Raw genomic sequence first — 14,368 nt, forward strand, 5'->3', positions numbered from 1 at the left:
TTGAATTGTTTGGGTCCTTTTGTCTACTTATTTCCAAATCTTTCAGTTTCTCCCTCCATATGTTTTGTTGCTGTCTTTTTTCTTTATTCTTTTTAATACTATAAGCAATAGTTAGACCTCTCACATAGGCTTTGGCCGTATCCCAAAGATTCTGTAGAGAGGTATGTTCTCTTTTGTTTATTTCAAAAAATACTTTTAATTCTTTATCATTTCAATATATTCTTTATCTCTTAATATGGTATTGTTAAATGTCCATCTTCCAATTTTTCTTTTTCCATTTAATTTGAATGGGATTATGGTCAGCCCATAGATTTGGCAAAATCTCGATCCTTTCAATATTCTCCATTAACCCATATCTGATCTATTCTGGACCAAGAGTGGTGGGGGTTCAAAAAAAGGTATATTGTTTTTTATTTGGATTTAATTTTCTCCACACATCTTTCAAGTTAAGTTCTCTTACCATATTATTGAAAGACGAAGGGAGTATTCTCCTTTCCTTTTTTTTTTTTTTTGGAAGTTCTATAATCTTTATCTTTGTCTGGGACTGCATTATAGTCTCCTACAATGCATACATTAGCATTCTCAAATTCTATTATCTTATGGTGAAGCCTATTATAAAAGTCTTTTTGGTTTGTATTTGGGGCATATATTGTAACTAATAACATCTTTTTCTGATTTACATTTATTGCTATAAAGAGCATTCTCTCTTCTTGATCTTTGTATATTTGTTTATGTTGCAACCAATCCTTTACATCAGGGGTCCCCAACCACCGGTCCGCGGACCGGTACCGGTCCGCGGAACAACTCCTACCGGGCCGCTGGCTTGCTGGGCGCCGCCATCTTTTTTGATGAAAAAGTGCTTCCGGTGAGCTTTTCCGGGTAGAAAGCTCACCGGAAGCATGTTTTCATCAAAAAGATGGCGGCACCAGCGCTTCGGTGAGCTTTTCCGGGTAGAAAGCCATTTCTACCCGGAAAAGCTCACTGGAAGCGCTGGCGCCGCCATCTTTTTTTGATGAAAACGTGCTTCCGGTGAGGTCACCGGAAGCACTTTTTCATCAAAAAAAGATGGCGGCGCCCAGCTGATGCTGGTACCGGGCCGCGGCGCCCATCTGATGCCGGTACCGGGCCGCGGCGTCAAAAAGGTTGGGGATCACTGCTTTACATATACTACAATACCCCCTTTTTTTTGTTTGCAAGTGCCAAGTACATTTTACCCAAATTTATATTGTTTAAGAGGTCTGCTTGATTATCTGGAATATGCAGTTCTTGGATACAGGTTATGTCGGCGTTTTGTTTTTTAAGTTTCTCAAATATCTGTTTTTGGGTTTTTTTGATGATAGATTTAAACCATTGATATTGACTGAAAATAAAGTGATTTCTCTATCAGTGTCACTGACTGTGTGAGGCATTTCTCGTTTCATTTCTTGTTCTAGGCTCTCTTTTTCTTAAGTCTGTTGCCTTCCCCTTCTTCTCTAAGATTTTGGGGCTGGGCGTGTGAATCAGATTCTTTTTCTCCAGAGAGTTGTTTCTCTTGACTTCTTGTATTTAGGTCGTCTCTACTTTCTTGTTCTTCCTCGGGTCCTAGGTGTCATTCACGAAATTCCTGTGCTTTTTCAATTGTATCAATTTTATATTTTTTGTCCTGCCACGAAACTAAAAGCCCCTCTGGTGGAGTCTGCCAGCGTTGATGGTGACAAGGGGATATGATGTTCTGTGTTGTGCTATGCTATTACCTGAGAGGCGGCAAACATGTGAGGAGTCCCCAGAAGACGATGACGTTGTTGTAACATCGGGGGATTCTCTGTTCAGCAATTGGCAGCGCAATGAACTTTGAGGGTAATTCAGCTTGTGACGGGAAGACCCTTCCCCTCTTGCAAACATGGGGTGGAGACTTGGGGATTAAAGAGGGGTCAGGGATAGACAGGGATTAGAGAGGAGTAGGAAAGATAGGGATAAGCTCACATATGGGGGAATCTAGGATAGAACTGCGGAAGGTAGACAAGGGGGTAATGAGAACAGGGCAGAACTTAGGAGATAGCTGTGATTAGGTGGGTGTGGTTACACTATAAACAGCGCTGGAAGGCAGACACTCCCAGCACTAACATAGATTGGATATTAGCTGTTCTTGCCAGATGGGATGTTCATTGCTTATGAATTAAACTACTTCAAACCTTGCTGTTTGTTGGTTTGCATCTCCAAATCTGTGAGTGTCTAGAAGACTGGCTGAGAGAAGGTTAGCGCTCCCTGCTTATTTCACTGTTCACTGCTGGAATTAGTCAGGATGGCAGAGGGAACGGACCTGGAGTTCCTGCCAGCAACTGAGGTAGAGGCAGAGGAGAATGTGGAGGAGATTAAGGGGGTGCAGGGAGAGTTTGAGACTGACAAACCTGCACTTAATGTACTACAACTGGCTGTGAGACCAAAGACATGGAAGTCAGTCAGGTTAAGTGAGCCAGCCGACCAGATGGAAGTTGATATGGATGACTGGATAAGTCACAGCGCAGTGCTCATGGCCCAGGCTCTGCTGAGAACTGGAAGGTGTGGAGATGGCCAGTGTTGGAGGACAGTGGTTGGACAATTCCTGGCAGTACTACATTGGACATATTAAGGGCACAATTTGGTGAGGTGTCCTTACAGAAGTCTCCTGTGTTGTATGTGAAGGAAGGCCAGAGTAAACTACGCAGCTATGGGTCACTGAGTAGGCCGTTAAGAAGCTCCAGTCCAGTGGGATCCTTAGGGCTTGACTTGAGTAGGCCCCTTGAACGCGATGATTTAGAATCTCGACGGTTCTACAATACCGTTGCAGTACCGCCTGGCCAGATGGAATTACCTGGAAGGTGGACATCAGATTCTGAGAACACGCAAGAGTGGAGTCGTGGGGATGAATGCCAGGATCCCAGTAGATTATGGAGTAGTCCCCAGGGAATGTGCCTGGATCAGCATGGGTCCCACCACAAGGTAGGTGGGGTCCTTCTTCCATTACATGCTTTCAATGGGAATGCTGATCGAGTGGCTGTGTTTTTAGGATAGGTTATCTGGACCTGTATGGGAAATGCTATCTGTCCCATTGGGCTATGGTGGTTGCCATAACAAGTGTATTGGAAGATGAGGCCAGAGAATGGGCAGCTGAACTACATAGGGAACGATCAATGGCATTGGCTGATGTGGGTGTATTCCTGGAGGATCTATGACATCGTTTCAAGGACAGTGCCAAAGCACAGCAGGCAGAAGATGATATTTTGGCAATAAGACAATGTGGACGGCCAGCGAGGGAGTATGTTCAGGAGTTTAGGAGGACGGCTGGTAGACTTCATGCTTGTCCGGAAAGAATGCTGGTTCATTTGTTCCAGGAAAGATTGGACCGGGATTTGGGCCAGGCTTGTTTGTCTACCCATGAGGTTGCAGGAATGGTATTGTACAGCCATTGAATTGGACTCCGGGTTACGTCAATTAAAGGTATGGAGTGACGTGAGCCTTGGAGTTCATAGAGGATTATCCAATAGATCAAACCCATCTAGACCTCTAATTAGCCAAGCCCAACAAGGCAGAGGAGCGTTTAAGTGGTACAGATGTAACCAACCAGGTCATAGGACAGCTGAATACCCAATACCTCCATTATGTATAGCTGCTAAACAACAACTACAAACAAACCGTGGGAGTGGAAGACCCAATGACCATTCTAGGCAATTGCCTGAGCGTTCTCAAGGAGTGGGCCAGTAGGACATTAATACTAAGTTCAACCAGAGATCAGATGAGGTGTCAACAGCCAAGAAACCATCCCTCCCTGGATATGACAAGGATGAAAGCAACATAGATGATCCGATGGTAAGTAAGCCCATTCATCCTTTCATAATACCAATCACGGTTACCAATATTACAACAAATCAATATTTGGATATTGGTGCATTGATTGACTCTGGGTGTACACGGTGTCTAGTAACACATACAGTGGTGCAGAATTTGGGGTTAAGGCTTATACGTTTATCTACTCCCATACATTTTGAGAAGGTAGATGGTTCCATTTTGGGTGGAGTGCCGGCAACCCATCAAATGGAGCTAGTATGAATGGATATGGGAGAACATTGGGAGAGAATTTCTTTTGTGGTTGTGGGGCACATGACGGAGGCTGTAATCCTTGAATTAACATGGCTGAATAAATGGGGCCCACTTTCATTGGGAGGGTGGTTTCAGGAAAATACGGTTGGTAATAGGATCCCCCAATGACGAGATGGCCAGTATGGCAGTCCCCAGCTTATTGGCCAATGGCTCTAGGGACTCCAGCCCTGCGTATCCTAGGGTATATAATGATTTATGATCCTAGGGTATATAATGATTTAGCTGATGTCTTTAATGAGACATTAAAGGAAGTGATCAGTTACCTTCCCATAGGCCTACCGATTGCGCTATCAAATTATTCCCAGGAGTAAAGCTACTTATGTATTCGATGACGCACCAAGAGATGGAGGAAATGCACAAATATATAGATAAATATATATAGATCCTCCGTGCTGTGCTGCAACCTCAGCTGAGAGGCGGCGAACACATGGGGAGTCCCCAGAAGATGATTACGTTGTTGTAACGTCGGGGGATTCCCTGTTCAGCGATTTGCAGCGCAATGAACTTTGAGGGTGAATCGGCTCATGACGGAGAGCCTTCCTCTTTCACAAACACAGGGCGGAGAATTGGGGATTAGAGAGGGGTTGGGGATAGACAGGGATTAGAGAGGAGTAGGAAAGATAGGGATAGGCTCACATATGGGGGAATCTAGGATAGAATTCCGGAAGGTAGACAAGGGGGTAATGAGAACAAGGCAGAACTCAGGAGTTAGCTGCGATTAGGTGGGATTAGGTTACACTATAAACAGCGCTGGAAGGCAGACACTCCCAGCACTAACATAGATTGGATATTAGCTGTTCTTGCCAGATGGGATGTTCATTGCTTATGAATTAAACTACTTCAAACCTTGCTGTTTGTTGGTTTGCATCTCCAAATCTGCAAGTGTCTAGAAGACCGGCTGAGACCGGGGAGGCCCGCAGAGTCCCAAACAGAGCATTGGAGGGGTGCATGCAGCTGAGAGGCTGGAGAGGCAAATGTATTGTATATACTACAATACTTCTGTTGAATAGTTCTGTTGAACTGCCTCTCCAGGGCCGCATGTCTGCGCTTCTCTGCCCTCAACTCAGCCTGAGTTGCCTTCTTAGGGGCTAGAGCCTTAGCTCTAATTTTAGCAGCCACCTCCCTCTGGACTGATTGGGTACGTTGCCTACGTCTTTTTCTCTTATTGGGCTTAAGAGACTGTTCCACTGGGGGGGAAAGCTCTGCCTGAGTCTTATCTTGGTCCATTTGTAGAATAAAGGCTCTTGCGATAGAAAGAAACTGTTTGGAAATTTTTTGTATTAAGCCCCTGAGGGTATAAATTGGCCCCCAGGCTTTCAAAATGGCCACTCAACTCGTGGTAGAAGGCTTCAATCCAAGATGGCCGCTGACTAGGGATACAGGTTCCGAGATCGAAGAATCGCTCCTTAGGCTATAAAGAGCCCCGAGCGAAGTCAGCAAAGGAAAGGGCAGCCTCTGGCCACACAATCAGCTGGCTGACGCTGTTATCGGTTTGCCGATCGCTTTTTAGGACTGCTCAAACCACAGGCGTGGGGGAGGTCTACAGACACTGCCCAACTCGCCTGAACAGTGCTCTGGCAATGCTGCTCCCAACGTTGCAGGAGAGCGAGCCCTGCTCTCCTGGAAGAGCAGCTGCCCAGATCCCTCGGAGCTGCTTGAAGCGAGGAAAAAAAGTACTGAAGATTGCTGGTGATTGCTATCTAACAGAACGCTTTCAGAGACACAGCTACTGACTGAAAGGAGCTGAGTCAAAAGCTGGGGTCTCTCCCGGGGGCTGGCTTTTATATCTTAGTACAGACTCAGCTAAATGACGTCATAGTAAGGAGTCAACCCCATCCTGGGCTCCCGATGCAGCATGGAGAAGAATATTTAGATTCTATAGAGACAACTATTGAGCATCCAATGATCATGAAAGAAGAAATTCTATCACTCATCTTGTCTTTAGGAACCTACTTGTTGAGTAACTGTAAATTTAAACTGCATACAGAAATCCATGAAGAATTACCTAAAAGCTATCAGTTTTTATCATATTGTCCTCACATCAAACATACATTATTTATTATACACAGAACATCACTATCATCTCCCTTAAGTAAACTAGCTGCATCTAGCTGCAATTGGGAGTAATAAGTTTTAATAAAACAGGACTCATATTTTTTTTTTGCAGTTATGATGGATACTTTTCCAGTTTCTTAGTTCTTGTAAATATTAATTCAGCTTCTCCTGAATTAATGCATTATTTTATATTCCTCACAAGAGAAGTTTCAGTTCTGTATTTCTAACATTATAAATATAAATGCAGATATTGAGACTTTAATAAAAGCAATGAGTTCTTTTCAAAGAGAAAGATACAGAATAAAAATATAAAACATTGCAGGAAGAACAGAAGATTAAAATCAGTTCTACTTCAATTCATTCACCCTTATTGTTACTCGGTTCATAAATGCATAATAATTATATTTGGTCAAATCAGATTACATTGAGATGTTAATAAAACTCAGATTTTTGCTATAAATGTATCTCAGCAAGATACACAGCCAGTACTTTCCAACCTTCTAATAAAAGTATAATAAAACAAGATTGTGTTTGTTTCAGATGTTTGTCTATGTTCTACAATTTATTTAAACATTTATGAAGTTCACTTTTCATTTTGCAAAAGGGGTGGGATTCTACCTGGTCGGACAGGTTCTATAGAACCGGTTGTTACAATTCTGCGCAGTTCGGAGAACCAGCAAATTGCGCCACTGGCTGGCCCCACCCCATCCAGTCATTCCTTACCCGACATGCGTGCCATCCAACTTGCCTGCATTGTGCCTTCGCTTAATTTTGGGTAAGTTGCTATTTTTCCTTCCCCCCCACAACGATCAGCTGTGCCGGGAGATTTAGATTAACTATAAATCAGGAAATCGTTGGGTTTCTTGCTTGCTAGCTAATCTAAATTGCCGTTGAACTGCTTTGCCTTCGCCCAGAAGGCTTTCCTGAGAGGCTCAGTGGTATTCAGAGGGCTTTTAGGGGGGAGATAAATGGCCTGAGAGCAGAGCTAAACCTTCCTTAGGACTGAAGCTTCTATTTTTCAGTGCAGAATCAGGCAGCAAATTGCAGAAAGGTAGATCTCTGAGTGAATCTGTGATTCTGTGAGCAACTCAATCTGCCTGCCTGTTTTGCTTGATTTTGGGTAAAAGTTGCTGTTTTTTTAATAAAAAAATCAATATTTACATACAGGGTGTGTTATGAGTTAATTTTGTGAGTTTACTTGCTAGCAAATTTTGAGTTTACTTGCAAACAAATTTTATATTACAGACTCAGGCAGCAGATTGCAGAAAGGTAGATCTCTGAGTGAATCTGTGATTCTTCGAGCAACTCAATCTGCCTGCCTGCTTTGCTTGATTTTGGGTAAAAGTTGCTCTTTTTTATAAAAAAATTCAATATTTATATAAATATTTACAATATTTACATCCAAACCACGCCCAGGCAGTCACGTGACCACCAAGCCACACCCACAAATTAGACCATGCCCACAGAACCAGTTGTTAAGAAATCTGAATCCCATCCTTGGCTACCTTAATACTGAAAACTACAGTTAGAATGAAATCTGATAGACCAGGAGATACAAGAGAATCAGCACTTTGAGCTAATTATTCCACTTGTTCCATTGGTCATTAGTATGTTTTCAGCTATTTTAAAATCCTTTATTATCACCTGGATTACTGAGCCTTCAATAATAGATGTTTGGACTTCAACTCTTAAGAATTTCCAAACTAGAATTTGCCCAGTTCTTAATATCTTAATATTGTTAAGTTGAGAAACACTTATCAATGGGTTAATACCATTATTCTTTCAAGTGTTTGTTTCAGTATTTATTTGCCTTTCCATTCAAATCCCCAAAACCTGGTAGTATACAGCACTTTGTTTAAAAATGCATTCAGAATGGGACATGCTCCTTTTCCTGTTAGCACATATATTATAAATATTGGTCCCTAGAATTTAAGTTGCTATTATTCATGAGTCTTCTAGGCAAATGGTAAATAGTTATTTTTGTGTTAAACATTTAATTACTTTTTAATCCACGTTATTACTAGAATCATTTTAATAAGTTTGCTGATAAAATGCTTAATTTTATTTTAAAGTTCTCAGAATTGGTCTTCTGATTAAGAGAGAGGGAAATTGGAGGGGGGGGAAAACAGATATAAATCATCCTTGATAATAAAGTTTTTGTAATTTTTACTGTATTTTAAATAAATTTTAATAATAATGTCAGCGTTCTAGAAAAACCCAGCTCCAACCAAAAACTCTGAGACAGGCATTTTCGCAAAAGTTCCTTTTATTAGAGTAGGTATACTGGCACATCTTGGAAAAACCCGAATCTGAAGAATTCTGGGTTTTCCCTCAATAATTCAAAAAGACAAACCAAACCCCTTCACCCATCAGTCCATCACATGGCCCAATCGCATTCTGTCCCAATAAAGTTATATAATCGTTCATCATTAAATCACTACTGCTACTGTATCATTGCAAGTTATTTATATCTGCCCCATAGCAAAACATAACACAAATAATGAAAATCCTTTGAAAATCTAGTGTGATGACCTGGGGCATGGCACAAAGGCAACACAGTCACATAAGTAAGAAAAGTCCCTACCTCCAATTTTGCCCCCAATGTCCAGTTACCTTCGGCGGAAGAAAAAACTATCCCAATAACAGTCTTTAAGTGGAGGAAATTCAGTCCAAAAACAAAGTACATATAAACTGTAAATAAAAATCCACACAAACCACACTGTAGCAATTAACTGGACAGGGCAGGATAAGGAATTGCAGACTTCAAAGGCCAAAAAACCACACACAGTTGGGAAGACGCCAGGAACCCAGATAAGCCTCGATAATAAAAGATAAGTCACAATTGGATTCCCACAGGTTGCTGTTCCCAGCTGCAGCTAATGAAGGGAATCAGGGCCCTTTCCTCCCACATAAGTCACACAACTCACATTGCTCCCTTCTCCGTTCCTCCCTATGTGCTCCTAGGATGAAGAGAGGGTGGGCCTGGGTTTTCCTCTGAATTCTCTCTCCCTTGCTCTACCTCTCTCCTGCTCTGCCCAGCTGGACTTTGCCCTTCCCCAGTTTCTTTCACAGCCACTGGAGCCACACTCCCACTCCCTGTCAGCTGCTCGGCCTCCCCCTCAGAATCAGATTCCAACAGGAGCATGACATCTAGAAAGCAATGGTAATCACCATACAACTGTCATTCATCAATAAAGAAGAAAACAAAGACATGCTGACATTTGCTTAAAGCTACTTACACAAGTGAAACTACGTCTCCATGTTGTACTTCATAATTCCGAACACTCCAATGATTTAAAAGCACTATATCAGATACTTGCTGTTCCATTGGATTCAGTGAAGGCTGGTGGGATTAAAAAGGGACAAGTATTAGCATTTGAAAACAGAACCACCAAATCAACTTGCATAATAGCTTTCTTCTACCTTTGTCCCCTGATAAGCCTAGAATTTTCATCAATACACATTGGTTGGGGGAAAAAGTGGTCAAGAGATTTGCAAAGAATCAAGCTGGGGAAAGCTGTACACAGAATCATTAAAAGCACCGAAGTGCATTGCACGGCACATGCTGTCTACTTGTAATTCATGCCACTTTGGCTAAGCTGTGCATGTAAACAAAGGCTGAAATATGAAGAAATAATACATGAATATTAGAATATTGTAGAACTTCTGGTTAGGCTCCCTCAGTGACGGACTGAATCTGCGATCATCCGTGGTTTCAGTTTGTGCTTGCTGCTGGAGGGCAGCGATCTACCTAATTTGGGGCCGAAGCCCAAATTAGAGGTGGCGGAGAAAGGGGAGAATGCCAGCTGTTGAGGGGAAATGCATTCCCCCTCCTTGGCAAGGCATAAAACTCCTCTCCGAAGGTGGATGCAGCGATGGCCAAAATGGCCATCCCAAAGAGCTTCCTCTGACCGGACAAGATCATGCAGGAGTGGAGAGAAGAAGAGGACAGCTTGGGTGAACGGGCTAAGCAGGATTAACATCTGAATATAAGGTACCCTGGAGCTAAAATACTTAAGAACTCTTAGGAAAAGATTTTTAAAGCTGCGGCAAAGAAGAGGGCGAAAAAAGATCTGAAAAAAGGGGGTGGAACTTGGACATACTAAAGAGTGCCACCTGATGCTGAAAGAAATTAATGTGAACTTTTAAAAGACTTTTAAAGAATAACACAGTAAATGAAGTTGCTACAATCAAATAGATCCCCTGGAAAGTGAAAGAGGAGTTTGGAACTTTGTAACAAAAAAAGAAGCAAGAAGAAACTGTTCCGGAGTTGTTTGATGATTTTGGAAACTTTGGACATCAGATTATTAGTGGATATAATTGAAATTAATTATGGGAAGCAATCTTATAGAATTTGGTTGTCTAAAAGTACTAGGAAGTGTTGAAAGATGGCAGAACTTTATTTGGAGCTGAAAATTGAACTAAAAAATATGAAGGAACAATTGCAAGTGAAAAGAGAATTGTTTGGTTTTGTTCTGCAATCTCTGGAAATGGCGGTCTTGGTGATAAGGGACTGTGTAAATATTTTAGAAATAAGAAATTATGTAGAAAACAGGAAACTATATGTAATTAAAATGGAAAATGAAACTAGAATTGTTATTTAATAGAATGTACGATAACAGCTAGATCAAATAAAACATGAAAATATGTAAAACACAATTGAATTATATTAATGTATAACAAGGATTTATAAAATCTGATTGAAATGAATTATGAGAAGGATTGTAAGGGAATTAATACCAGTTTTTTCTTTAGGATGAACTTGAATTGATTAATTATTTTCTTCCATTTTTTATTTTTTTAAACTTAAATTTGTTTAGAGGTAATTTAAAGGGGAAATACCATGAGGAATCTGACTTAAAAAAGGATTTATGTTATAATTAGGTGATGGAAATTATAATTGTTTAATGGGATAATTTAGCAGTAGAATATTTAATGGGATGTGAAAGGGAATCAACTATAAGAGATATGAAGATGACACACTTTAATTGGCAACTATAGGGGAAACCTTGTTTTGTAATGTTTGAAATGTGGATATGGATTGAAATTGTATACGGGACAGATAAAAGTATAGGTATAATTATTTTAAAAATATGAAAACCTGGAAAAGGATATGTAACAGATTTAGAAATGAGAGTTATAAAATAAGCCTGAGGGAAGTATTTGAGGGGAAAAATTAATAAAGAATATTTAAAGTAGTGATAACATATGAAATTGAATATGAAAGATGAAAGATGAATATGTAACTAAAATTATATTTGTATGGAGATTTGAAAACCTGGAACCAATCTGTTCACTAAAAAAAAGATATTTTATTTTTCTTTGTTTTGTGAAAACTGAAAATTGTTTTTAAAAAAAATTAGAATATTGTAGAATGTTTTACAATAGTTGATCCAGATTGCTCATCTGATCTTTACAGTTAATATGCTGAAATGACAGTTTTGAAGTAGCTCAGGGAGAATTACCAATACTAGAATTACAGATGCACTTCATCTATAATAAATCTAATGTGAACCTTTTTTCTTAAGTCATGGGGAATAGCATTGCTCACATTTATGAAGTCAAAGCTATAGAACTATAGAAGCGGAAGTACAATGAGATTTATACTGATGACATGAAATGACATCTACTACATAAAATAGAATAGAATATAATTCTTTATTGGCCAAATGTGATTGGACACACAAGAATTTTGTCTTGGTGCATGTGCTCTCAGTGTACATAAAAGAAAAATTACATTCATCAAGAGTCAAAAATCATAAGTTACAACACTTAATAATAGTTATAGGGTACAATAAGCAATCAAATCATACTAGGAAACAGTAAAAAATCGTTAGGATACAAGCAACAAGTTACGGACATACAGTCATAAGTGGGAGGAGATGGAATACGGCCCAATAGGAAAGGAAGGGAGGTTGGACGCCGTTGGTGCCTCTGCCTGGCCGGCTTGGGTGCCTCGCCGTTGGGCGCTGCCGCCTTTGGGCGCGCGGTGGCGGTGGGTTGGGCCCGCTGTTGGGCCAGATGGGTGAAAGGAAGGGAGGATTAACTGCTGCGGGCGGCGCCGGGGCGGTGGCCGCGTGTGGCGCCTGCCGTTTGGAGCGCGCGCCGTGGGTGGCCTCGTTTGGGTCCGGTTGGGGGAGCTTCAACAGCGGTTGCTCAAGCGGCGGCGCTCACCGTAGGGCGGGCGCCGGCGGCCGGGCGCGCTCCGGCCTCACGGCGAGGAATGGGAGGGCAGAGGCGGGCCAGGTGGGGAAGGGTGGGGGGTGGGGGGCCGCCTGGCCCGTGGTGTGGCGGGTGGCGCCGCTAGATGAGGATGAAGGGAATACAAACGCCTCCGGGGCCAAAAAAAAGGCCGCCTTTTGTAGTAATAGTAATGCATTAAAAAATTCATATTTATTAAAAAATAAAAACATATTTATAAAAAATCATACTGGGAAACAGTAAAAAAAATCATTAGGATACAAGCAACAAAGTTATGGTCATATAGTCATAAGTGAAAGGAGATGGGTGAAAGGAAGGGAGGATTAATACAGTAGTAATAGTAATGCAGACTTAGTAAATAGTTTGACAGTGTTGAAGGAATTATTTGTTTAGCAGAGTGATGGCGTTTGGGAAAAAAATGTCCTTGTGTCTAGTTGTTCTGGTGTGCAGTGCTCTATAGCGTTGTTTTGAGGGTAGGAGTTGAAACAGTTCATGTCCAGGATGTGTGTCTGTAAATATTTTCACAGCCCTCTTTTTGGCTTTTGCGGTGTACAGGTCCTCAATGGAAGGCAGAACTATACATTTCCATTTGACAATCTTCATGTTGATAAGAAATGATGGATGCAGTTACAAAAAGTTTATGATTCCATGGCAAAAGGTTGGAAGCAACAATTTATTGCATAAACAGCTCCTCACTATAAAAAACAAGTCAAACGTTAGTTCAGATTGGTAGTGAAAACAATTTCTCAAAATTTTATTAAGAAATATTAGAATTATTTCATTTTTTCTAGACATAACCAAACCAAACCAATGATAAACAAATGTTGAAGAATCTGAAATTACTGATTTTTGGTACCCCCCTCCAAAATTGTATTTTTATTTTGCAAGTTATTTCCATATTGCTTTTTGTCAATAAAACTACTTTCTGAAACATAAATCTTAACATCTTTTTATATTTAGGCCATCAACTATACAAAGACAGCTATTGTCAAGATTTTGACTGACACTAGAATTAACTCCAAATGGACCATGACAACTATACTACTTTTACAATTTTCCTGGTACAGATGTAGCAGTACAAAATGGCATAGCTGTCACACAAACTGTAGAGTCGCATGCTTTTTACCAGTACAATGCTTTAGCTTCTCTAAGAGTACTTGGGGAAATGGTTCATATTTTTAAATGAAGCAATCTGATTTTCAATTCTGGAACTAATATGCAGAATGGAGCACAGGTAACTTTCAGTTTTCAAACTCCCTGATTTTGCAATATATTTCCCATTCTACTTACTAACAAAATTTCTGCAAAAATGTGTTTCATGGAGAAATATGTTTAAAACAACATGAAGTCATATGCCTATATGTAGTTTTAAATAAATATATGAGATCTTTTGAAGTTAGATAACAGCATGCAAAATTGACAAGGCCCACAAATAAATCTTACTGTCCATAGTCATCTTCAATAACAAAAATGAATATACTTCAGCCATACTGCATAAATTATAGAGAAGGCATGAATCTATTAAACAGTCTCCTTTTCAAGAGTAAATAAGTAAATGGGGAGAAATTATAACATTTCAAATAGTCCTTAATTCAAAAAATCTAACCACTGCCTCCAAAAATACCATCACTGAAAATCTTAAAAGTATTGAATCTCACTGTGTTACACAGTATGTGACTGAAATTACCAGAAACTTGACATTGAAGGAACAAATTAAGGGAGGTATTTATAAAAGAAATATTAATTTCAAAATAGTACAGTGATATTAAGTGTTTCCCTAACACACAACCTTAATGTATCAGATCACTCAAATGACTTATGCTTAAAGAACAGTTGTAGGAGATATAATAATTTCTGTGACACAAAATGAAAATCAACATACATGAGTTCTGTGATAAAAATCCAATAAATCAAACTGACAAGAGGCATATGAACAAATATATGTGTATGTGTGTGTGTTTGCAAAGGTGGAATTTCATCCTCCTTTGGGAAGGAA

The 14,368-nt window shown here is 40.3% G+C and overlaps 1 protein-coding gene across 2 annotated transcripts in view; it reads right to left on the minus strand.

Moving 5' to 3' along the window:
* The window catches only part of IMMP2L (inner mitochondrial membrane peptidase subunit 2), a 134,321-nt gene that overhangs the window by 82,962 nt on the left and 36,991 nt on the right, over nt 1-14,368 (minus strand). For both annotated transcript variants that reach the window (XM_026669112.2, XM_087969277.1), the window contains exon 3: nt 9,411-9,514. In XM_026669112.2, the coding sequence (XP_026524897.1) occupies nt 9,411-9,514 (104 nt within the window). The remainder of the gene's footprint in view (nt 1-9,410; nt 9,515-14,368) is intronic.

This window comes from Notechis scutatus, chromosome 6, assembly GCF_049901735.1.
Source record: "Notechis scutatus isolate UNSWTSFEM ecotype Mainland chromosome 6, rNotScu1.2, whole genome shotgun sequence".
NCBI lineage: Eukaryota > Metazoa > Chordata > Lepidosauria > Squamata > Elapidae > Notechis > Notechis scutatus.